General features: G+C 42.5%; 1 protein-coding gene and 1 long non-coding RNA gene across 3 annotated transcripts in view; both read left to right on the plus strand.

The window, feature by feature from the left end:
• The window catches only part of LOC111262602 (insulin-like growth factor 1 receptor), an 80,093-nt gene extending 53,893 nt beyond the window's left edge, over positions 1-26,200 (plus strand). Inside the window, exons 4-12 of the mRNA XM_022836997.2 lie at positions 9,467-9,771; positions 11,013-11,250; positions 11,645-11,817; positions 14,103-14,887; positions 15,124-15,536; positions 16,243-16,691; positions 18,483-18,830; positions 19,181-19,449; positions 20,364-26,200. Coding sequence (XP_022692732.1) covers positions 9,467-9,771; positions 11,013-11,250; positions 11,645-11,817; positions 14,103-14,887; positions 15,124-15,536; positions 16,243-16,691; positions 18,483-18,830; positions 19,181-19,449; positions 20,364-21,969 — 4,586 coding nt within the window. The 3' untranslated portion in view covers positions 21,970-26,200. The remainder of the gene's footprint in view (positions 1-9,466; positions 9,772-11,012; positions 11,251-11,644; positions 11,818-14,102; positions 14,888-15,123; positions 15,537-16,242; positions 16,692-18,482; positions 18,831-19,180; positions 19,450-20,363) is intronic.
• LOC111262637 (uncharacterized) lies at positions 4,251-5,334 on the plus strand. 2 transcript variants are annotated; one of them, XR_002681761.1, is made up of 2 exons: positions 4,251-4,715; positions 5,097-5,334. It is a non-coding gene; the product is annotated as an uncharacterized LOC111262637 (long non-coding RNA). The 2 variants fall into 2 exon arrangements; XR_002681760.2 differs by lacking the exon at positions 4,251-4,715 and adding an exon at positions 4,723-4,994.
• Positions 26,201-26,584: the final 384 nt, after the last annotated feature.

Consider the following 26,584-nt stretch of genomic DNA (forward strand, 5'->3'; position numbering starts at 1 on the left):
TGCTGAAAGTAGCATTTTTGAACGGCCTTGAATCGGGCATGCGCCGATGTACCCGACAGATGGCAGGCGAAATCAAAGCAAATTTCATAGCGGTGGCAAGAAATGCCCTTGTCCCCAAGGTCGGGACCTGCTGATCTAGTAAGTTAGGATGCGCTGTTGTCAAGGCTGGTCGTTTACTTTACACATGGAGTGCTATGATATCTGTGCGAGATATCCTCAGGAGGGAGGGGGAATGACATGACAGCACTGTTATATACCTCTATTTATTCCTATGCATGCGCAGAGCCATGCATCGATTTAGCAAGCGCAACTGCCAGAAACACCATCGCTGATCTGACCGCCGCCATGAGCGGCTGACCCACCTTCGCTCCGCCCCCTATTGCACTCTCTTATCCATTCATCTACATAGACATCGTATTTGACATCTATGCAGCTAACCTTGCTGACGCATACACACACAACGACGATCCCTGACACCAGCGACATGGTAGCGTACAGCCGTAACTGCCTATCTGCCAGCTGACCGTTGATAAAAATGCTCGACGACGCAATAAGTGACGTCCCCGAAGCTAGCACGCAGGGACCGATACTCTACTAGCATAGATCGGGTCGAAGTTGCATATTAACACGATGCTCACAACGACAATAGAACTAACTGGGGGACTATAGGTAAAGTCGGCAGCCAACCATTGTTTGATGTCATCTTCAGACATTTACGGACATACCTACATTTAGTATGGTTGTAGTAGTAAATTTACACAATAGGATTATGGGTAGTGGTACGAGGGCACCGGGCCCGATGGAGACCTTCGGCAGCAGCACGATGCCGCTAGGTAGGTAGCTAGCCGGAAGGCGTTACAGGCCGCAGCCACACGGGTGTACTGCGTGGGGGCAGCACGGCCAGTAGCAGCGGCTGAGTGGTACCGTTAGCAATGTAAACAATACACACCTTGCTGCTAGTCTTTAACTAACGGCCTAGTTCTGGCCCGTCTCGGTGCTTCGAATTCAATCTCATGACATGAAAAAATCTCATAGCGGCCACCATTACCGTCGTCGTGATCAGCATCATTCATCGGCAACAGACAAAAACGAACGACCAGACGAGCCCTTGTGGAAGTAAGCTAAACATTACAAGTTATCAGCAGGTCTAGGATGAAACGGCGAATCAATAGGGCTACAACGAGCAAATAGTAAAAGCTGACTAGTACGGATTGATTGATTGATTGATTGGTGGATCTCGTACTGGGCAGCGTCGACGGCGGGATTTATTAATAAGATTAACATGATGCTGGGGACAAAAAGATTGTTGGTTGTTTAAACTCTGCGACTAGTGATTCGTACTGTCGAAGGGTTCCCAACGACCATGTTGTTGTATCTACGACCAGGCTTTTACCTAGTAACACAGAGTGGCCTGATCTTCAAAAAATGTACTGTATTAGTAGCAACTCGCGAAAGTAGCAAGGGTCAACCTATCTATATATATCTGTCGCTTCTACTGACAACAAAGCTTGTACGTTCCGAACAGCCTTCTTGCAGGCTTCTGAACAGCCTTGTACGCACCATATGTAATTTCTCAATCAATAAGGAATTACGCTTCCCCATTATTCTTTTGAAGGCATGGGAAGTCCCGTGTAACACGGGTTCATATCGAGTAAGCCAAAATTGGATATTCCTTTACTCAACCCAAAAAGTAGTTGAAGCATGGAGATGAGGTCAAGCAATTGCATGCTTTCCGTTTCCACGCCAGCAGCTTATGAATCTCTTGGGAAACTCAAATAGTGGATGCCCCTGACGTGCTTTGCAAGTATTACTATCATATCCCGTCCGAACCTCCATGACACTGCCACCGAACTCGCTTTCTTTCCAGGGATACGCCGTTCTATTGCCAGATCCACGTTCCGGCTGGCGACAAGAGATTGAACCATGTCTAGTCTATGACGATCGCATGTTCCATAAATATTTTTTGTCGCCTGAAATTACGCAAAATACGCCACTCGCATTCACTTTAGATTGGGTTAAAGCTAATTAGCGGAAAGCTTATTTTTGCTCAGTTTTTGCACTTTCAGTATCTGGTTACCGTTCTGTAATACGTTACATATGAAATGCCAGTTTTGGCTCACAGAGCCCAAGCTCTGCTTTTATGAGAAGCTTTCTAGATCCTTCTAGCCGCTTCCTTGTCTTTGGAGCCCCGAGATCTTGTCACCTATTTGCTGGTCTTAAACGCTTAATATATAACGCTCGATGCTCAACTACTATTCAACGGTCTTTTCAATGCTCTTCAACCTTCCTTCCTGAAGCGTTTACATTATCATGCACAGAGATTTTGCTTAACGCATTCTTACCTAACGTCTTTTTCAATCTTGGAAAAATAAACAGCTTAACTACTGGGCATGGATTTTCGAGATTGAAAGATGTTTTGCCTTATAAATTAATTTCCCGTTAGAATACACTTACAGATCTATAGGAAACGAATGTATTTTGCAAATTTCGTCTGCTAGTGGCGCGTTGCTCAGAAGTTATTTGGTTTTAAAGGTTGCCGGAATCGCTTTAGAAGCCTAATAATAAACAGTGGCCTGTGTGTGTGCACACGTCCAATAACAAGTAATTTCGAAGCCGGCTTGTTATATATTCATCCATATTCATCATGTAAAACTCGATATCGTATCTCTCACAAATTTGTATGCGTTCATCAGTACAATGAGGTCATTTCATAGGTTAGGATGAAACGCACCAAAGCAAATAATTGGATAAAAAGGATACCTGTCTCTCATCATGTTGCTACTACCTGTTTTCATCTAAAAATATAGATCAGACTTGAAAACAGTTTCGTAGAGGCCTCCGTCATAGGAACTGAGGCGTCTACGAGAAATCAGAAAGAAAACAAACGCTGAAGCGACCTGTACACCTACATCATGGCTATGAATTCGATTAATCATGTTGACTGTCTATGCAGACACAGTCCAGCGGCCGACGTTTTGAACATGCACACTAATTTATCAATGCAGCTCAATGTGAAGTTCAAAAGCGATTAGTATATTGTACAGTAATGCATGAAATCAAGCTCAGTATGTACAAACAAGATGACCAGGCCACTGCGTCCATTGCTCCAGAGAGAGAGGTTCTCGCTGTGTCGGAATGATCTGCTGAGTGCACATGAATTGACGCACATAATCATTTGCTATACTATATATGCACTTATATTACGCATACGTTATCCAACTGATGCGTATATACATATGTGGTGTGACGATGATAACGGATGACGGGTAGTCTTTTCTCATGTTATTTTTGCCCGCTCAGCTTCTTCTCCTTCTACCTCTGTCTAAGTCTCTTTTTTTTTTTTGTTAAGATGACACTCTAAACACTCAACCAGTTGAGGCAGGCGGAATTCGATTCCTTTTTGCCGGTCCTCTCAAAAGAGTTGGATAAGTGGCCCTCTGGTTTTGTGTGTTCGTCCGTTAGCTGTCCTGCTTTTTTGTCTACCATCTGCTGCCGCGACCGACCCGCACCGCCATAACTGTATCATCTCATCTATCGAAAAAGCGGAGCTTGTCCTATAGGTAGTAACCGAGCGCGCTTCAGCCGCTGCTGCTAATGACCGTGTGCGTGTGTGTGTGACGATGACGACGCTGAAGAAGGCGCACTGGCACACGTAATACACTGTTACTTTGTCCATCGTGTCAGTCTAATACGTTAGGCCACCAAAATCATTACCGAAAGGAACGCAGGACATGATCTCGTAGCCGTTCTGTAGTTATCATATCTGTACGGATTGGTTGGGCCGAAGTAGTATTTACTGTCTCAAGTGGCAACTCTGGAGTGAGGAGAGTTTATACATAAACTTTCCTCACCCCGGGGATAATGTATTTTGATAGCAAATGTAAGGGCTAGGTAAACACACGCTTTATACGGGGTCAAATATAATATATCTAGAAGGGGAGCTGAGGTTTAACAATTAAAAAATAAACGGAATACAATCAATACGTAATCTTGCACGAACCGTAGCTATTTTCGCCTAGATTTTTCGGCTGGGGCGGTATGGTTGCTCATGGGTACTGGGCGCTGATGCCGTTGTGTTACAGGTATGTAGTAGTCCGGACGGATTTTGTTGAGACCTTGATGGATTCTCTTGGTGGTGACCAGTTGGCCTGATAACTTCCCTCCGCGCCTTTCTCCTGTTGCGATCCTTCGCACAATGGGCCTCTTCTTGCTGTGTTGGTGTAACAACAACAACAACTTAAGGTATCTATTCGTCCTGTCCACATGAAGCCTTGGCCCCATGCGTTTTGCAGATACAGCAGGCCAGTACAGCAACAGATACGGTGGCAATGGAAGCAGAGGCAGCGCTTGTAACACGCATTAGCTCCTTCTCACTCATTTACCACATTTTATCCATCGGCCTGACAATGACAACTAAGCAGTATTACTGAGACTGCTGCTGAGGCTGCTATTGGTCGTCTTCTTGTGTCTGTTCGCCTGAGTCGACAGAAAGCGAGTGACTGGGTAACTGTGGTATCTCTACGGGGCGATGCCAGTGTCCACTTCTCTTTTCCTCGTAGGTGTTTGCCCGACAGATTGACTACCCGTCCGTCCATCCATCCATCCATCCATCCATCCCTTCGTTCTTGCAGGCAACACGGACCGAATGAAGACGGGCTGTTATTGGTCGTAACAGGACTTTGGAGCGCGTCTGTGGCAGCGAAACGCGACCGTGTGTACGTACATATAGGTGACATAGGTCATTATTCTACTCACCAAACGCAACAGCCTCGGCAACGGCTGGTGGTGATGGCCGCTGCTACCGTCGTAAAAATGAGTCCTATTATGTGTATGAAAGCGATAGCAAGAGCTGCGTAGCGTCATAGCTAGCTACTTGTGGCGTTGTATGATGATGCATCGGCATTATAATTGCTTAGCTGGCTAGGTATTCGGTTGGATCGATGTGGGAAGTCCTGCTGGAAGCCACGATCATCTGTTGACAACCGACTGGCAGGGTAATTACTAGCACTTACCTTCAACTTTCTAGGAAAACCGCGGCCTCAGCCGAAAAATAATGGTCTGCTACTGTTGTCCGCGCATTCTTTGGACTATTCCAGGCAAAGAATTGGGGAGACCAAGCAACGGTTTGGTTTGGTATGGTATGGCCGACTTGCTGCATATCATCCGAAAATCATCTAAAATGAGTGGAATGATGATTGCTAGAAGGATACGCAACGAAAGGCATACAAACATTGAAAGTACAAATGTTGCTGCGACACGAAATGGATCTCTAGCGCTGTGGACTTCTGCTTACTTAGTTATTTAAAACTAAATAAATACAGCCTTGTTATGGGACCAATTAGTTATCTTCTATAGTATCTGAGGTAACCTGTATAAGGTTGGCCATTATTATGCATCCATCTAGACATCCACCATTCACGAATACTAACTCTGAAAGTTCCATTCGATCTATTGTTTTGGTCACTTTAAGATTTTTTTGTAGGTGGAGCATGTATGAGAACAAACAACATGACCGTTTTAATAAATCAAAAGGATTGATTTGTGTAAATGAGCGCTGCCTATACTGTGTAGGTATAACTCGAAGAGAGTTAAATAATAGAAATATTCGATTAACTATGCTATGTATTCGTTAGAATCAATTGCTTGTTGCTTCGATGGCACAGGGATCATTTGAAATGACGGCTACTGTTTACCGTAGTGTCGAAGACAATGGCGGTCGCTTTACGTTAGGATATACTCTCTGTCTATATATCTGAGCACTCACTTACTCAAGCGTCAACTTTAAGCGGTGAACGCAAGCTTCCTGAATGGTGTCGTATTGTTGCCGCTGTTATTATGCCGACTGCAGGAAGGTCCGTTGTTGAATAGGCTCGTTCGAGTCACCTAATCGTCGATCGACATCGCTGGCTAGTGATATCTATAGCCTTTTCTAATAACCTATTAAAAAAAATCTGGAAATGTTCTATCATCAATCATTTGATCTAGTTGGATCTATTACATGATTGCTAATCTCCGGCTACGAGGACCGCTTTGCACTCTTTAATACCGTTAGGGCAAAGTAGGAATAACTTCGAATATTTTGTAGTTCTGCGAAAGCCGTAACACAGTGATGTTAGCGTACGTCATGTTATTTCAGTGAGCGGCACCATTGGGGCAATACGACAACATTATCGTTTATGTTGCTTTGGTAGATTAGGGAAAAGGGCAGATTGGATGGGTCGCGATCTGTTTCCGTTCTGCCAGCTATAGAAATTCACGCTTGCATTGCGTGTGCGAGGCTAAGTGGCACTGATATTATGTTATTGATTGGCCTTGGTATTGTAGTTTTATATGGGGGGCAATCTAAAATAGTGAATATTATTATTGTGTAATAGCATCTATCGACAGGTCATAATTAGCGTTTGTAAAAGCTAGCTTCACGATCACATGATTTTTCATGTGCCTACAAATGTACGATACACCGATGCACAGTACGATAGTCCTAAGCAAGAAGTAGCAGTAATAATCGAAATTGATATTATCAGTAGGCACAGTTGTCCCTATAGCAACGTCACTAAGGCACCTATGCGATGCGAGCTCTATGTTGTCACAAGCACACGTCCTCTCTATCCTCTACACTTCAGCCGCCCACCAACGAAGCATGTCAGCGAAAACCTGTTTGTCCTTTCAAATCGGCTACGGATAAAAGCTTCAGCCTGAAGAAGATGCGCATCGAATTGTCCAATTAGTCTACGTGGTAGGTGTCCTGCGTTTTTACGATGTATTCTAATTTAGTACGTTTATTAGCCGGGAACCGAGGGAAATCGTAGCAAATAAGCAATTGTATTCAAGAAAATTGCTTAAACAGTATAAATTGCGCGGTACTGGCACGAATGCTGACAAACGGTTTTTGCGAGCGATCACATGGCTGTTCAGCATTTATCTGCAATAGGAGCATGATTGTACATAGTACACGGCCGTAAGAGAAGGTGAAATTTAACTCAGGCTTCGATGCCCCACCGCAAATAATGCTTCGAGTAGTTTCTTGTAGGCATTTCAGTTGAAAGAAGTACATTGGGTGCGATGTTACTGTGCTAGAGTAATTGTCACCTGGGGGAATCGGTGTATAGGCTTAATGTGAAATGCCATCCAGTAGTTCAGAGCTTGCTGCGTGTGCTTGAAGGGGAGCTAGCGAGCTTCCTTGATCGAATTGCTGAGAGCCCTTGTCATCGGTGTCAATATGCTATCGGCGATGGTGGCCACTTGCATTTTTCGACGCTACTTTTTTCGGTTCAGCTCGCGCTATTGCCGCCGGCCTTGTTGTAGATTTTCCGAGTGTTCCATCCGTCCTCCGCAACGATAAAGCGTTAAAGTGCGCGTATCCCACAAGGAAAGTAGAGAAGGCCACAGACGACACCACTCTCAAAATACGGCTTGCTAGGACCAATAAGTAATTACATTTCTTGTTTTCCTATTTTCTTGGGCTTTGCTGAGTCGGTGGTCCGTTGGGTCGGCGGGAGTGGTTCGAACATTTCCCGAGGGGACTTCGCGCTGCTAGTGGATTCTCTAAGCTGAGAAGAGATCGACGAGCGATGGCGAGAAGGACAACAAGTGCACAAAGGTCATATTGTCTGACGAAATACATATCATCCTTTTTAATCGTTGTTGTGTTCCGAGGAGTGAAAACTACACCGAAGGTGGGGCAGCTGGTTGTTCGGTAGCCAACGAAAAAATAGCAGCAAAAAGGTGGAGACGCCTTATACCGGTGCTGATTCACGTTCTGGCGATGCTAGACGTGGCTAATCTCGACAGAAGCTGTTACTGGTATAACCATTGCACTTCGTTTTGTCGTTGGCCATCCTGACTTCATAGTAAACGTAACCAAATGTGGTGTCAAACATTATTTTACCTTTGGTGATCGCCGCTGCTTAGACAAGCAGCGGTAATGATTAACAGTGGCCACCGATCTATCCAAAGTGTAGCTAGCTAGTGGTCCGTTTCTATCGCAAAAAGAAACCTAGTAAATCGTCGAAATGAAATTTCTATGAATCTTACGCCTTATTTATGTTGTTTAATTATAGTAATGTGCTAGTAGTTTATTGAAACATTTGATTAGTTAGTTAAGGTTAATTTTAGGCTTTTATAGCTCAGTACTGAAATGTACGCTGTCTTGCATATTGTTTCATCTATAGTGTCGACGGTTGGCTGTTTTATCACTCCCATCTTATCACCCCCCGTGTGTCCTAAACCTGCTTCTAGCGCTCTTTGTGAAAGTAAACTGTGCAGATTTAAAATTCAATCAATCGTGCTATGGCAGATAAAGGGCTACCATGAAAAATGGCACTTGCCATAGGGGCCTTTTAGGGCTCGAAAGCCTCTTAGTAGATGTACGAATTAAAGGTAAACGGTATTAACAGTTTGCTGCATAATTACTAAATAATCAGGCAAGATATTGAATTTTGTTTATATTATTTGTCGATGCTCGTTGTGTTATTTGACAACATATTTGGGCAAATGAAATTGCTTTTCGATTGCTTTGCATTAAAATCGATAGGGGCTATCGAAAGTATCACAATCAATCGAAAAGTCGATACGCCACCATCGCTTAGTTCTACTACCTGTCGTGTCCTTACTTATCCTTTACGTATTTTGCAAACTTCCTATTTTTCGTGTGAATTTTTTCATGTATATGCCACATGGCAAATGCCTTTATATAAATCTGCCTTTATACAAAAAGTTTTCGAATTTAAAAGTTGCCATAAACAAATAATGTTTTTGGCGATTGCGTTCACTAGGTCCTATAGGAACTAGGTCCTTTTTTCCGATAGTGACCTAACAGAGTTTCCTCTATAACAGGGTTTGAATATACTGACAGATTTTTTTTTCAAATAAATTCTTTTTTACTGCCAAGCACATTTTTTTGTTAACACTTCATTCAAACACTTTTCCATTAATTTTAGCCAGTATTTGTCGGTGATCACCAATGAATCTAACTTACGGCAATACGTACAGTCTGATATATGAAATTGCGCAGCCCCGAAGCGTACTTTTGCAGCGTGAGGTATTTTAATCGTTAAAATCGCAAATTTTAGTCGTTAGCGAGTGAGTCCGTGTTACGAAGCTGCTGAACGCCTTCATTCATTAAGCCTACCATACAGATCAAGCGTATTCCGGAAACAGTGAAGCTGCAGCGTGGCCGTCTACCGGAGTCTACTTTATACTGCTGTGTACATAATAGCTTATTTGTGATGTTTATAGCGTTATTATCTACATAGCTTATAGTAGACACATTGCCAAGCCCGTCCAAACTCAGAAGCGGTATTTTTTCATAATCTGAATCCGGTTCAATACGCAGTTAGGTTTGACCCGTCCACAATATAACAAATAACTTCCTATATTCGTATGCTTAACTAGCATAGCATTAGGAACCTATTATCTACTAACTAATAATTGTAATTTTTTTTTTGTCAATTGATTAATTTTGCAGTATGTCCAACAGTAGAAATCAGAAACAACCCGTCGAACTTTGAACAGCTTCGAAATTGTAGTGTCATCGAAGGCAATCTTGTTATCGCTGTACTTCAATACCGAAATCCGAAGAAGCCTGATGAGCCCGATAATCTAAACTATAGCTTTCCTGAGCTCCGCGAGATAACCGGTTACGTGGTAGTATTTCGCTCGCATCTGAACAACATGACCCGACTTTTTCCGAATCTAGCTGTTATCAGGGGAATGGATCTATTCGTTGGTCAATATGCGCTGGTCATCTACGAAAACCCACTCATGACAACGGTAAGCAACGCCCTACGTTTACTTGTATAGCACTGACAGACCAAGCAATCATTATCCTGCAAGCAGACCATGCTTAGATTCAACTACTGAACTTTGAATTGAATGTAATAGTATAATCTCATGAACAATAGTTGCTACTCCGGAAAAACTAATCCGACGAGGAGGTTTAGTAACGGCTTGTTTCTTGTATGGATAAATTTATATCTGAATAATTAAGCACTATTAAGAGACGGGATGTGGTAAATATTTACCTCGAATCCTTTGCTATTTACGAATATAGTGGTGATGGAGTGACACCAGAAAATAATACTGAGTTCGGAAGCAAACATGTTGTCATTTGGCGCGGAAAATTGGCGCCCAATGGTAAAGTTCCTGGGAAACAGCATTGTTCCACTGCAGCATAAATTAGGAGGTTGAAGACCTCAAACGGATAGTGCGGTCACGGAAGCTTTAGGGGCGAAGAGAGCGTGGACAATGTTTTCTGTCAGTCCAACATGAAACCTTTCCAAGCGCGTGTTGTGAAACTATAATGAAAATACTGAATATAAGAAAGAGGAGCAAACATCGGTTCCGTTTGGAGTGATTCCACAACTAGAAATACGTGTGGTCTATCCTAAAAATAATTTGCGCGGCGATTATCAACACGAAACTGACTTGGAGCCCGTCGTCGTTATTGGCGAAACCTAGATCAGGCTCAGTAGCCTACCTACCCGAGAAGGAATGACGTCGGGTAGGGGAGAAGCCAGCTCCTATGGCAATGCCGGATGGATGTGCTGATGCTCGTAGATGGACCGGTTGGAAAAAGCTATTAGCTAAATAGCAAAGCGTCAATTTTAGTAGACTTTTTCTGGTCTCACCTATGTGAGTGACAGCATACCGTGTATTCAACAATAGCGCACGACCTTCTCAACACAACCAGGGCTTAAGACGGAACTGAGCAATGGCTTCCGCCCATATGTTCTTGGTCAAGTTCATCTGATTTCGATTGCTTTCATATCTTAAATACGAGAGGTAGCTCTCAGGGCACAAAGACTGTGAGTATGCAAATAATACAAAACAATATGCTTAAAATTAAGCGTTTTTTTTTTTTTCTTTTTTTATTGCTTAGGAGGATTGAATAACTACGAGCAGATGATACTTTGTAAATGTATGCCATTTTACAAATAACTTTAGTTTTTAGCACTTAATAGATTGCTGCCTGATAATTTGACATTAGCTTTATTTCAATTCCTCTGCTACAGTTGGGTTTGAGGAGTTTAACGCACATCATGCGCGGAGGCGTTCGAATTGAAAAGAATAATCGCTTGTGCCACGTGGATAGTATCGATTGGTCTCAGATCACGCAAGACCCGTCAGCACCTCCAGTAGACAACATCTACAATCGAGATCGGAGCATCTGTCCTGGCTGTCAGAGTAGCTGTCCTCCGGACAAAACAGGACAGAGTTACCTTTGCTGGAACTACGAAACCTGTCAAAAAGGTAGCGTGACGGTACCTAACACTATAGAAGTGGTAAAAACGCCTTCTGTTCATGTACTAGATAAAATTATATACAATATTTATTACAATGGTGCTTTATTGTCTACGACCGACGAATCGTTGTAGTGAGACCACATTCTGGGCTTTTTGGTAGCAAAGCGTCGTTTCAAATTATTGAAAACCGTTCAACTAGTACGATTAGAAGGTACGCATATTTACAGCACGTAGAACGTGATCGGTATTGAACAGATCTTACGATTGCCCGACAGAATTTTTATTATTTTATATTATTTATATAAAATAATAAATATATATAAAAAATATAATAATATTTATATAATTACTATTCGCAGACCAGTTTTACTGACGGTATGGACTTTTTCAATTCTTTGCAGTGTGCCTATGTCAAAGTCAAAATGCAACCTGTACAGATGATATGAAGACGTGCTGTGATAAGCAATGTCTTGGAGGCTGCAAGAGCCCGAATGGCACGCAGGACTGTTATGCCTGTCAGAAGTATCGATTTAAAGGACGATGTGTTGACAAATGTCCTAGTAACACGTATGCGGTAAGTAGTGTCATAGTTGCTGGAGCATCATTAGCTAGCGCGACTTTTCGTTTCTATGTTATCAGTTATATTTGGCAGTGGAATATAGCGCATTCTCATTTATGGCAACATTCGTTCTTCGTTTTCCTAAAGGCAAAGATGCACAACAAACACTGCAATATAATTAAAGAGTCGGGTCCAGCGTTCTGAGATTCGAATGTATATTGAAATTAGCTATATTTCTTTGACATGGTTTACCTTTTCAACTTAGAGAAGCTTATAGAACTGGAAATCGTTTACTGCAAAGCAGACAGATTGTTGTTAGATGAAATAACCGCACACGGTTTTTTCTCACTCACCACTGGACAAGAGCGCTGTTGAACACAATTGATCCTAATCAGCCCGTCCATATACGCGTATTCATATATATAATATTCACTGCCACGACTTCCGTCAGCCAAAGGCCGATCCGGCAGCCGATTTGCGGAGCTGCTCAGCTCCCGGAGTGCTACCCAGGGCCTAAATTTCAAAACACTAAATTGTGTGCGTTCGATTTCGCGAGCGTCATAAAGTAACCTTTGGCCGTCTCTCGTTTTTTGTAAAACAAAATTATACCAAAGAGCATGTACCATGCTTTTGTTAAGGTTTACAACTGGTGCTAGTGCTACAAGGGCAAATGGGTACAACATTATTACTCAACACGACGCATACAAGTGCCAGGGAATCTCCAAACGACCCCCGGGAAACTTTCAAAAGATTGAGACGTCTCGCGTGAATCATGTCGGACAACCTTTAGGGTCTCAAGAGATCATTTGGAAGCGATAATGCTTAGAGCAAAGACTCTATCGAAAGGGCTGAATTACATAGTATGTAAGGATCTGTCAATTACTGTCGCAGAAGAATCTTGACGCAGTCAAAGGGGAACCGGAACGCATGCGAGTGATGACCAAATATGAATGTACAAGGTGAGGAGAAAGTACAATTGTTCAAATAACGCTTAAAAACCGACCGAATAAATATGCCAGATCGAAATGATATGCTGAATGGGTTTTACCGTCATTAACAACTATTGCCGAGGAGTTTTAGGAAATGCTATCCGCCAAAGTAAGCCTGAACGGCACGGGTTATTTTTTGTTTTTATCACGATAAGGCACCACTTCGCACGTTGCTTCATTCTGCCAAAAAGCTTAATGTCTGTATTACTTCAATTCCCGTTTTCACAGTCCGATTTAAGTCAATGCCCGGCGCTGCCTTTAAGTATTGCCTCCGACGGCTGGCCCCCAGAACTAATCGAAGTGTTTACATTCAATTTTTAATCATTTTACAAACAATCTCTATGTTTCATCGGAAAGCACGTTGCCACAAGCCTATTATTGCCATATATTCATTAGATCCGGTCCTCAGCACTTTACCCCTGTGAACGTTGACTATCTTCAAAGAAATACCTTCCACGATAGAGAAAATTTAGAAAAAAATGAAAGCAGGACTGGCGTGTAGTTCTACGATGGGGCCTAAAACCTGTTTTGAAGACCCAAAGACCTGCTCGATTTGTTGTGACGCGCACATTAAGTGTTATGCTAAACGAAATAAGCGTGAGAAAGTGATGTGTAATATTTTGACCCAGCAGTAGGCGCACATGTCGTTGGGCGCTTAACACGTAATCAAGTTAGTACATCTACCCAACTTCATGAAATTCAGACTGGAATGGATGACAATGTTGACCGCAAGTCTTAGTCGAAAATGTAGTGATAACGATTAGGCGGTTGTGAGTTAGGGCGACAATGAAATGTAGATGGTAATGTTTTTGATACTAGCATGATTCGTAATTTATGAAGGACTCCCTATGATAATAACGACTATACCTAATAAAAAAAAGATGTTTGACTCTTCAGAATAAATTGTGGCCTGTAAAGGCAAAAACTGATTATGAACACTTTTTCTTACAGCACAAATGCTTTTAAATATAACCATCAGGCAAGATATATTTTAATCTTGTCTGATTCCGACTTTCATTTTACTGTGGCGTTATAATTTTTGGTTTATGACTCACAGTTAACGGCGTAGCTCTTGTACTTATCTTGAGATTTTATCGTCACCCGACTGATAAGTGTTAATTAAACAGGTAGGACAAGATGTACGTTGCAATGCGTGATTAAGCGTATTTAAGCCACAATATTATATACAGTTATACGATACACTATCGCAAATAGTTGAATTTATACTATCTGCAATCTGTATTTGTAAAAAAAAAATACTGCAATAGGTTTTTGTGAAAATCTAAGTATTTGTTTTTGTCCTATACTCAGTTGAATGGGCGACGATGTGTAAGCGAGACCGACTGCAGAAACTATACGACGGCGCTCGTAAAACACTTTAAGGCATTTAACGACAGTGCAACAGCTGAGTGCCTACCACAGTGTCCCGCTGGTTACACAACGAAGCAAGGTGCGCCCCACTCGTGCGAAAAATGCAAAGGTCCCTGTCCACATGTATGCACCATGAATCGTGCGATTAAATCTATTCATGACGCCAAGTCACTTAAAGGCTGCACTATAATCAATAGTGGGCTGAATATCGAGATCACTTCTGGCGTAGGAGTGTCTACGGCTCTTGAAGAGTATTTGGGTAATATCGAGGAGATCCAAGGCTACCTAAAAGTGGCCCGAACACCTTCCCTAGTTTCGCTTGCTTTTTTCAAGAATTTACGGCTCATAAACGGTACCCAAGCGGCCACCAACTATTCAGTCCTTGTGCAGGACAATGCCAACTTGCAGGAGTTTTGGGATTGGAAAACCAAGCCCAATTTCAGAATCAAAACAGGCAAGCTCTACTTCCATCACAACCAAAAACTCTGCTATAAGACCATCGAAACCTTCAAGAACAACTCGGGCCTTTCAGCCCTTGTACTAAAGGACCAGGACGTTAGCGAACGAACAAACGGAGACCGCATGCCCTGCGATGTTGTCGAACTGCCGATGAGGATCCACAAAATTCGTGCGAAGAAGTGTTCCGTTGAATGGGATACGCACATTGAAAACGTGTTCGAAGACCATAGGCACCTGCATACGTACACGGTGTTCTACGCGAGAGTGTAAGTTCTCGCTTTCTGTGTAGATAGTTAGCGCACATCGTTCTTTCTGTACCGTCACGATTTCTTTGCTGTTACTCACTTAGCTTTCCGACTGACAGGAAGGTAGTAGTCATCGGTAAATTCATAAATAAACGCATCACATATTTACTACATTCACACTCAATTTAGTTCCTGCTGTTTTTTTCTCGTTACCGTTTCTTTGTGAATGGCACATCGTGTTCCGATTTGTCTTTCAGTGCCGAAGACGTAAATGTGACGGTATTTGATGGTCGTGATGCCTGCGGCTCAGATGATTGGTCGACTGCCTATAAGGACCTCGACGCAATGCGGTCGGAATCGGCCGGCAAAGAAGAGATTGAATTGAATGATCTTGAGCCCTTTTCGCGTTATGCTGTTTATGTGAAGACTGAGATGCTCATTGAATCAAGCAAAGCCGCGCAGTCCAAGATTCAGTATTTCCGAACGAAGATGGGACCACCCAATCTGCCGCGAAAGATTTACGTAGATTCAACTACTCCTCATGACATGGACATTCGATGGGACCCCCCTGATAAACCAACCGGAAAGGTCGAGTGGTACCTCGTCGTTGGATTGGTCCAGCAAGATATCGATGCCTATATGACACGCCGAGATTTCTGCACAGACCACGGTAGGTTTCCATAGACGTAAGGCAAAATAATAGCTTATCTATTTTCAATAATAATAAAATTGAATCCTACAGAGCGGTTAGTTCAGACAACTTGGTGCATAACTAACTAGCTTTGAGGTTCAAGCCAACTTAATCCCCCTCACTCCTATCAGCACGACGTGACTCAATAGTTCAGAAAGACAAATGCCTGCTTTGTACAGCTCTTCACTCTGCTTTGTTTTTTTTTTAACACTAAACAGGCGAACACAAAGCAACGACAGAATGACACAGCGTTAGTTATAGTAACGCCGATTATAAGAGTTGTTTCGTCCCGTGACGACAACAAAATGGCATAAACAAGAGGATAATAGTAGCAAAAAAGCAAATATCAATTAGTTACGATTGCATCGCTCACATACTTCAGTGAGCGACGAATTATCGAAATGGATGGATGGATGCATGCATGTATGGCTGATGTTCTGTAAACAGGTAATGGGTGAGAAAGTTTCAGTTTTTTTTTCCCCATAATGAAGAGTGGATTTGATAATATGTAGATCGATTAGTCAATTGATAGAATAGAATGGCATGGACCCATTTGGATAAACGTTCCGAACAATTCATGGTACTATACAAAGACGTACTCTTTTTTCCGCAGCAAACCAGAAAACAGAACTACTGTCCATTTGCTACGTTATCATTAATACTATCTTGTTCATTGTCGATTTAGTCTATTCCCCTCACCCCACGACTGCACCCAAAACAGAGAAGTCGAACGCCACCCTTGGGGTTCTTGACTGCAGTAAATGTAAGTGTGATGCGCGACTGCGAAAAACGCTGAGCCGCCAAGAAAAACAAGAAGCCATGGAGTTTGAGGATGAGCTGCACGATCTTATTTTCCGTAAAAGAGGGAAAAAGAAATCTGGACGTCATAAGCGGAGCGTTCCGGAGAACGCGAGTAAAGAACCCAACGACCTAGATGATCAGACGACGACCGCGACATCGACGAAAGTCTCACAAAACTCACTAACTGCGATTGAGGAAAACTGGGGCAACATCCCTGACCACTACAAAAATTGCTCAAGCAATATAGAGGATGCTTCTAGCTTCTGTCGCTGGATTAGGGGCGATCGAACTTCGGTTTCTAATCTAAGGCACTTCACAAATTACATCATCGAGGTTAGTCAAATCATTGAGCCCATAGAGTGCAGTTTTGCGTGACAAACAAGATTTACTGTTGGAGTAACAATCTCTAAAGACAAACGCGATATGCTTCATTGCAACTAATGTTACATCTATGGTTTGAAAGTGGGTAATTTTTGAATAGTCTGCTTCTAGGGTTTGGTTATAGGTTTCTAATGCATAACTCGAACTCTGGCCTTGTATTACAAGATCAGCCGACTAAATTTTGAAGTTTTCATGCTAGGTTAAATCTAGAATTTTTATTTAAGCAAAAACGGAGAGGTAAGGATGGGTCTATGGAGACATGTAAGTTTGCGTAACGCTATCACGGAAAACAATCAGCAGCTCAAGAAAGGAAATAATTTGTTAAAGGCTCTTTTGTACATGGCCCGAATTAATTTATCGATTGATCATCGAAAAATATCGATTGAAGGTCCATACTGCCCTACAAGGTGGAGTTATATGGGTCATAGTTGAAGCCGTACGTGAGCCATGAATGATTCTGTGTGTTATTTAACAAAACTAAGGGGGAGTTTCTTATTCTAGAAAGGGCTGTGATTATAGCTAGAGAAGCCCATGCTTTACAGTCATTTGCCGTCACGTGGGGCAGGGTGAAGATCATGATTCGAATCACGTTCGCATGAGGTATGGCTACGCAGTTTGAAGCAGATTTTTCAATGACCTAGTTACTGTCATATCAGTGAGTCGCATTTTGTTCGCATAAAAAAGTAATCTACATAGACCCACTATTTCGACACTGTCCCGCGTGCACGTGCTGTAAATGAAGTTTTTGGCGGTCATTTTTATTTGCTCCAATCTCCGCTCTACTTGATTCGCGACCTACGACCACTCACTAGTGGTTTTCAAAGCTTTCCTTTTTTTAATACGCAAATAACAATAAATAATAAATACTCTCCAAAAGTAATCATTTGTAAAACGATTTTGGTAAGCGCAGACTCGTTAAAGACTTGTTGGTTAAGCGTTAAAATGATACTAGACCAAAGTTGCCAAAGATAGGGATTCAGGACAGTCGAAAGGTATAAAAGTGCGAAAACAAAAACTATTAACTTAATGATAGGTGCTCTTTCCCGCTGATTTCTGACAAAAATCAAGGCCTTTTACGCCATTATGGTGAATTTCGAATCTCCCAAATCTATACCCAATTGACTTCGCTCCACAGTAATATTCATTCTTCAGATTTCTTTGGAGGCTGCAGAAAACCGACAGCCGAAAATGGACCAAACTACAAAAGAACGCATTGCATTCCGTCGTGACATATTTATAGTGTTGTTCTAGGAAAAAAACAAGTTTCTTCCAATACCAAATATAACATGTGAATGAAAAACAACTATGAGAAGCAGGCCGATAACGTTTGTCCTAATTTACACAGTTAAGTTTACGCTAGGTTTTTATTGTCCTGAAACCATTTCCAGTAGTTTCGTTTTGACCGAACGTTGATTAGTTTACATACACACGAACTTTTTTCGTATACAGAAAACACGAACTACTGCATCGTTGTACAACGCGGTAATGAATGAGAAACGTCGACAGTCGGTTAGTCAGTTCAGCGTCGGCTTTAACGAGAAGTTCCCGATATTAACTTCTATCGTTCTTTCCAAGAAAGTGTGTTATGGGTATTGACCATTTGAGGAACTTCCTTGTCGATCATCGATGTCTCCACTGGAAAGATTCGTAAAATCAAATGTAAGCCATTAACCAAAACTACTTTCGACGCTATTATCAACCATACACTTTGTAATTCTTTCTGCCGGCCTTATTTGTTTGTAGGTAGCCGCTTGTCATTACCAAAGTGAAATGTCAAGCGATGAATCTTGCCATTTTGAGACTGAAGTAAACATTGACGGCAAACTCGTAAAGACGTGCTGTTCCAAACCTCAACGAGTTGTCCAACGTACCCTTAAGCTGCGCGGAGCGGACGATGTCGACATATCCACACTTCGCGTTGAACAGCGAGGAGTTCCGGCGAGTGGCGGGAATGTTACCTTGGAAGGAGAACACGCAGCCAGTGCGGGAAACCTCGGTGAAGGCAATGTCTTTGTGACCTGGGATCCTCCACCACGTCCAAACGCTTTCATTGTCAGCTATACACTAGAGTACATAAGAGACGTTGATGGAGTAAGTTTGCACTATTTGGTGCCAGCTTTTTAGCATACGAGGTTAAACAAATGGAAGAGAGATATATTAATTGACTAGTTATCTTAATTATTAAGTCTGATCAACTCTTTTTCGCTACTTTCTCCTTATTTTTGGGAATCGAAACTTCTTGTAGTTCATCGTTATTATCGCTAGGACAATGACGCTGACATAAACACCGCAGTTAGGCTACATAAATGATATAGTCTAAAAATTGCAGGTGTATTGAATGGTTCATGATTCTTGTTTGTTATGTTTGTCCTTATATAACCTAGAAAATCAGTAACGTCAGCAAGGAATAAAAAGAAACCCAACTTCATTGATCCTTTCAGGCTAAGGCCATTCAGATTTGTATCAACCATAAGGAATACCAACAAGTGCACGGTCGTGTACTGGACAGTTTAGGAGCCGGCAACTACTCGTTCCGGGTGCGTGCCACGAGTTTGAGTGGAGCTGGCAATTGGACCCGGTACGAAAGTTTCTACGTACGCGATACATCTGAGGGCCAGCGATACGTGACGCTGTTTGTCTCGATCGCGATCATCTTTCTTGTCATATTTGGGGTAGCCTCATTCGGGGTTTACCACTATGCAAAGAGGAAGTAAGTGGTTATCTATTTGCTAATATTCATTCAAACACGCTGCTAACTTTCGAACTCGAGTGTTTCGAGTCTTACGTCCGGTGTCGCTGTTAGGCAATTTATCAGACAGATGGCTGGTTCCCATCACGAAACGAAGTGTGTCTATGTTCGGATTCGAGCCTAGACTGCAATGTGCCGCTAAAGTTAGCAGACAAATACGCTACCCACCAAGCTATTACGAATGTTGGCATTAGATAGCTAACCATTACGTCATCATAACAAGAGATCCGCTCTTTCTACTAAATTTTTGAGGTTAGCCTTTCGTATTTTGGATGCTCAGGTCATCCTTTCTGTAAACAATTGAATTAAACCGAGTGGCTTTAAAAAAATAGTATTCTTTGAAAGTTAATTCTTAATATGATTTAATTTTTACAGTTGTTTGAAGGTTGATGGTGAGTCGATGTATTAATCTGTTCATGTTTCATAACGCCTACTGGATCGTTTAACAATCCCTAACATCTCGTTTTGATGGTGGCATCAATGAAGAACTAATGGCGTTAAAACTTTCTTAAGACACTCGTTTTATTAGAATGATGAAAACAACTTAACACAATAGACCCTTTTTTGAATCAAGCTTTCACGTTTGTTATGTTTGGTCAACTCAGATCTAGCAGAGCTTTTTAGATCATTTTTTTTCCTGAGAACTTGTTTCAACAGATGCATTTTTGCAAGCAGAGTTCCACTAACTTCAAATGCAGGAAACAAACGTAGTATCAACTACTGGCTGATTTAATCGAGCGGGCAAATAGTAGTCATGTTACTAAGTTTCTTGATTTTCTTTGCTATTTTACTCAAAGCTAGCCTGGATAGCTTCTACTGCTCCTGAGAACAGCCATTAATATTTTGCGCATTTTTTTTGAATGTTTATCTTCAAGGCTGAACCGAGGTATTCCTGATGGCGTGCTATACGCTTCGATGAATCCAGAATATCTGAGTACGTCGTACGAGCCTGATGAGTGGGAGGTTCAACGAGACAAGATTCAGCTACTCAATGAGCTGGGTCAAGGCTCATTTGGAATGGTGTACCAGGGAATTGTATACGAATTAAACGGCGTTCCAGAAACGGATTGCGCAGTCAAGACAGTCAACGAAGGCGCCCAGATACACGAGAGAAACGAGTTTCTACAAGAAGCGTCAACAATGAAACGCTTCAATTCGTACCACGTTGTCAAATTACTAGGTGTAGTTAGTAAGGGCCAGCCGGTGTACGTCATTATGGAACTAATGTCAAATGGCGATCTGAAGAGTTATTTGCGCTCCCACAGGCCTGACCAGGGAGAGGCCCCGAAAGGCGATCCCCCTACGTACCGCCAAGTAGTTCAGATGGCTGCCGAAATTGCAGACGGTATGGCATATCTTGCGTCGCTTAAATACGTTCATCGGGACTTGGCAGCTCGAAATTGTATGGTAGCAACTGACCTCACCGTTAAAATAGGTGACTTCGGCATGACCCGCGATATCTATGAGACAGACTACTACCGCAAAGGGGGAAAAGGCCTGCTGCCGGTCCGCTGGATGAGCCCCGAATCTCTCAAAGATGGCATATTCACAACACAAGGCGACGTGTGGAGTTATGGTGTTGTTCTTTGGGAGATGGTCACCCTGGCCACCATGCCTTATCAAGGCCTGAGTAATGAGCAGGTGCTCAAGTGGGTCATTTCGCGCCACATTATGGAACGACCAGATAACTGTCCGGATAAGTTGTATAAAATCATGAAGCTATGTTGGCAGTACATGCCGAAAACGCGACCAAAGTTCACCGATATTGTCTCCATGCTGTTGGATGAGACGCACGATAGATTCCAAGAGGTTTCATACTACACAACAACGTTTCGAGGAACGATGCGCCCCGAAGAAAATCTCGAGGATCGGCAAGGCACGTCAGGAGAAGGCACGCCCCTCGTTGTGGCACAGTCACACAAAAATGGCGGAGGACTCGCTTCTATCCGCGATCACAAATCTCCCAGAGGGCCGGACGCCGCCGGACACGACATAGCCGATCTTGATGAAGAGAGCAATCTTTACATTTCGGACGACGTTATCTCAGACGGTGAGGGCGAAGAGAGCGGTGGCGAGAACTCGGATAGCAGTGAGAGACATCCGAGGCACAAAAACACTCCGATGTCGTCGTTAACAAAGCACAACAACAGCGACTATGGCAGCGAAAAGAGTCCGACAATCGTTCCATTACTAAGCGAACGGGAAGCGATCGGAGATGGTCCGCCTGTTGTCATGTTGACACCAGCGCCGCGACCGGCGCAAAGTAGCGGATTCACGTCGCTCGCTGGTCTGACACCGATTGTGCAGTCGTTTGCGCCTTCAGATGGCAACGGTAGCACTGCAGCAAGCAGCGTACCAGCTGTTAAAGCTGTCGGTGGAAAAGTCCTTACTACGAACCAGAACGGAACACTTCCAACAACAGCAAATGGTCGCGCCTACATCCCACTCCATGGCAACAATAATCGTACAACGGCTTGCTAACTCCCGCTGCTATCCCTCCCCTCCCCTCCCCCCCCAAGCACTTCGCGCTTTGAACAACGGGAAGCCTCGGTAGCTAGGATCTGATGTAAATCACCACCATCATCGTTAAGCGCGCAGTTTAACGACGCGTCCCGAGAAACAGCTATAGGCATACGAAACAACAGGCAGGTTTTGTTCCGGTATGCACTATGCATAAGTTAGAAGAAGAAACTACGGATCAACAAAAAGCTAGACAAACATGTTCAGAGGGGCGGAGACGACCAACAATGACGCGGTAACCGCGGCATTCGGCACATTATTGATCCAGGTCCATTGGAGTTGCGTCTAATTTTCGCAACGTTGACTCATCTACGTGCAATAGATGCAGTCAACGTGAGTCAACTCGCTGCGATAATGCTCATTTGATATCACTGGCGGTGGATATTGACTAAGAACGGACATTTCGCTCGATCCGGACGATTTTGGTGAACTACCATTCATCAGCAGTCGCAGCAAACACAGCAACAAGTGCGCAGCAGTAACGCTAAAAAATTTGCGCTGCCCCGTTCCTCGTCCTTTTCTTTGACGTCTTCCTCTCGTGTGTTATCATCTCGTGGGGGAAGAGTGAACTTCATCATCATCATCACTGCCAATCTTCTTGTTGCCTTTGTTGTTGCTGTCAGCAGTGCTTCATGTGATATTTTACTACTATTATTATTATTTATATTGAAGTTTGTATTATTCATGAAGGGAGAACATATATGGTAAGCTTGATCGTCCTAGGTATGACTGAAGAGGGTATTACATACAGTACAGGGTTCGATAAAAAGGCGAATGAGGATAAAACAGCAAACGGAATGAGAGACACTGCGCGGTTTTATTCAATGAAATGATCACCGTTAGGTTGGCAGCGATTCGCAGACTTCATATTAAGTCTAGGAATTAAGAATACCAGCTAGTTGTCCGTACCACATATACGGTGATTGCCATGTATGGTGTATGTATGATGTTCGTAGATGGCTATGTGGTGCTCTGTGTGCTTCAAAATATATAAGGCAAAACAAAGAATAAACCCTTGACATCCCTCTGATAAGCAGACTATCAGAGAGACGCAAATTATCAACAGCGAAAATGTGCTAAGGATTTCACGGTTGAGATGCTCATGAGTGCTTCTGCTCGTGATTTAACAACCACTGACTGAGGAAGGAGAGAGTAAGAAGTGATCAAATGTAGCGTCGAATCAGCCCTTGCTGTGTGATGGCGGTAACAGAAATAAATTAACGAATCTGACTATGGCGTTTACAGAACCGTTGCTAACCATCACTATGAGACTACAAGACTGCAGCGTACTGCTCGGAAACCGTTACGAGCCCCATAAAAAGAGCAGGACAAGATATGAAACAGGAGTGCACACATAACAATGTAAGGGCTGACTGAATAGGTCCGGGATGTGTATAACTGTATGCAATTATCGTTCATGTGGAAAAGTTTGTCGGTCGGAAGTGGTGAGAACGGTACTCACAAATATCACTGGTGATGCTAATTTTATTCGAGGTCTTAAACACATGCGTGTGTATAAAGTCCCTCCACGCACCATCTACATCTAGGTACGTAAAGGCCTATCTCTAGCCTAATGTGTAGACAGATCCAGCGGAACGGACCCACTACGGATCGCTATGCTAATACTATACATGTATATGTCTACTTGTACTTGCGAACCAATGTGTGTGGATCCTATCTAACTGATGCGTCTGATCGCGTCGAGTATATATGTATATTCAGAATCTGTGTGAATGTCGCCGAGTCTATGTGTGCGTAGTTCCTTATACTAATCAGTATGAGTGTAGTGACTTTTAAGAGGACAAAATTTACCATGCTGTATCGCAGATGTGACAACATGTAACCCGCGTAAAAGAACGAGAACATATTTACAAGTTATAAGATCTGAATAATTATAATAGTGTTGCTATATATGAAGATATATACACATCGTACATAGGGGAAAGCAGCACATCAGCACAGCCCATTACCAATTCAGTGATGCGTGCACGTCCTCCAAACTGATGAATCTGGTGCAATACCTATTCATCGTTTGGATCTCGCGTTGAAGTTCAGTGATGCTTACGCATGTGTTGTATACTGTACTGTATATATTCGATTTTTCCTGCAGTCCTTACCCTATCCTCCTAGTCTGCAACGAGACGATAGGTTTCCCTTCGGTAAACATTTGATACCAAATTCAAATGCTCCGCTCTCTCTAACCGTTTATTTTGATTTTACCAAAAAGGCGCTGTAAACACGTTCAAGCTTAAGGCGGTGAGGCTTCTGAATTAAGATTGACTAGATTACGTGAGTGCGAAATGTAATGCGACCTCAGTCGATCGCCGCTGAAGGGTTTCTTGTAGGATTATTTTTTATTGGTAAATGTTTGTGTCTGACTTATATACGTACGCACATCTCATGCGTGCTCTCAATGTTCGCGAACTCATTAGTTGATTTGGTAAGTTAGTGTACGTTGACACCAAATAATTTCTCTGAATGCCTTCAATTGTCCCAAAAGAACATAGGTATGCAATATATTTTATATCCGAATATTGCAATGATAACCGGGGCAACTCGTTAAATGTTACCATCAATGTCGGATCGACCCGAAGAGCTGCAGCGAAAGCCTTGACCATTACTCGGGGATTGGTCTTCTAAAATTCTAAACGAAAAAAAAGGATGTATATAGCAGAATACGCAAACTTGTTTTAGTCGAAGCGCATTGCTCATCTCCTATGAAAATTAATAAGCACACATACAATTATAAAACTAATTTTCGTACATGCCGCCAATTACCACAGGTGTTGCGAGAATATATTCGCTAGGACCTGGATGTGCTGCAGTAGTTTCGGATCGCTACTGCCCAAATTGGTGCTGCCTGTATACATCATGTTAAAAAAAAAAAACGTCTGAAAGAGCCATGTTTGGTACTCTAAATAATTGTTGTCTGTCTTAATTTATTGCTTATCCGATCGACTGAAATCAATTAGTTCGGTTTGTCTTCATAAGCATTTTAACGATGGCGGTCATTCCGATTTCCTCTCAAGGGTAATCTGGATAATGTGCAAGACTGGATTTTTATATTTTGTCTAGGAGGATGCGCCGTTGTTAGGCACAACTGGTCCTTCGAATCGAAGATGAACACGACAACGAGACATTTTAAGCCTTAAATCTGGTCTAGCGACACAGACTGTAAAAAATGCCGTTAAACTGTAGTCGACAATTGCATTTATTATGTTCATAAGTTAATTTGTTCTCGTTTTGTACTTCATTTTGTATAACGTTTCCCTTTAGTAATTTGCGTCTAGCAATTTCTTACAAATTGTTTAATAATTTATAAGTATTTAGAGAAGACGTTCTTTTAGGATCGAATTGCAGTGGAAGAGGTGTGAGGTCCTGCCTGTCTCAATTTGTAGTTTGGCGTAGAAAACAGAGTGAAAGGCTTATGACTACCCCAAACGACGTGCATCGCAAATCAAGCCAGTGCTTTGTTTTTCAACGGCAGATCGTTACAAGTTGAAACGCAAACGGAAGATCTTTTCCTGGTAGATATTGTCGGTTGGATAGTTGAATGCATTGAACACACTGGCGCATCTTTCAAAAAAAACTCTCGTACATATCTGTCCCGAGACGAGAACGCGACGTACTCAGCGAAGACAGCACGCCATTACCTCCGGTCAATCGATAGTTGAGTGACATTTCGTGTTAAGTAGTAAAGCCAACAACAATGCTATCACCACGATTGATAGATACCGAGAAGTGGACAACTCGTGACGCTTTGAGGCGCACTCGAGTGGCTCATCCATGACACATGTAGATAGCATCATCAAAAAAAAAATTAATAAATCGGCCAGCAGGCAAAGATAGCCACAAAACCCTGACTACCGTTAATAAGATTAAAAGAGCAAAAGAGGAATACCATTAGAAACACAGTCGAAGACCGGAATGATGGCTGAGTGCGGCTGTCACATGAAACTGACATCGCTAGCTGAAGCGCTGGGGCTCATCGATAGTTTCTTCCTTTCTACGGCGGGAAGAGAGTTTGATGATCGCAGACATCATGAAGGTAAACCTTGGGAGGGATACGAATTTGCGAATAGATAAGTGATCACAGACAAATGACAACAAGCGTGGAACATGCAGGTACCATTGTAAAAGTCAGGCGACAAAAAGATCTGATAATTGTAACAACCATATTGACTAACAGCAACAGCAACCATAGTAACACAAAAGCACTACAACGACAATGTCATAAGTGGCATATATACGTGAATGTAGATAATTGTACAAAGTCAGTCTGTATATTGTTAAGAGCAACTGAAATAAAAGGATACACTATTTATTTGTATGGTATAACATCAAAAAATTGTGTGTGTATTCCATTTATATACCGTAAATGTTCGAGTTCAATAAAAATAATGCGATCTATTGATGATACGCACCGCTGAGGCGGGCTGTAGTGCTTAACCTATTACGTCACCCTTCAGCATCAAACACGAGGGTCATCGATAGTCTATATAGTCACTGGCTCCCAGATTCAGGCTCGAGTCTGCACAGAACAATCATTTCTCGGGCGTGTCAGCTCTCGAAGAGA

The sequence above is a fragment of the Varroa jacobsoni genome, unplaced genomic scaffold, assembly GCF_002532875.2.
Source record: "Varroa jacobsoni isolate VJ856 unplaced genomic scaffold, vjacob_1.0 scaffold_74, whole genome shotgun sequence".
Classification (NCBI taxonomy): domain Eukaryota; kingdom Metazoa; phylum Arthropoda; class Arachnida; order Mesostigmata; family Varroidae; genus Varroa; species Varroa jacobsoni.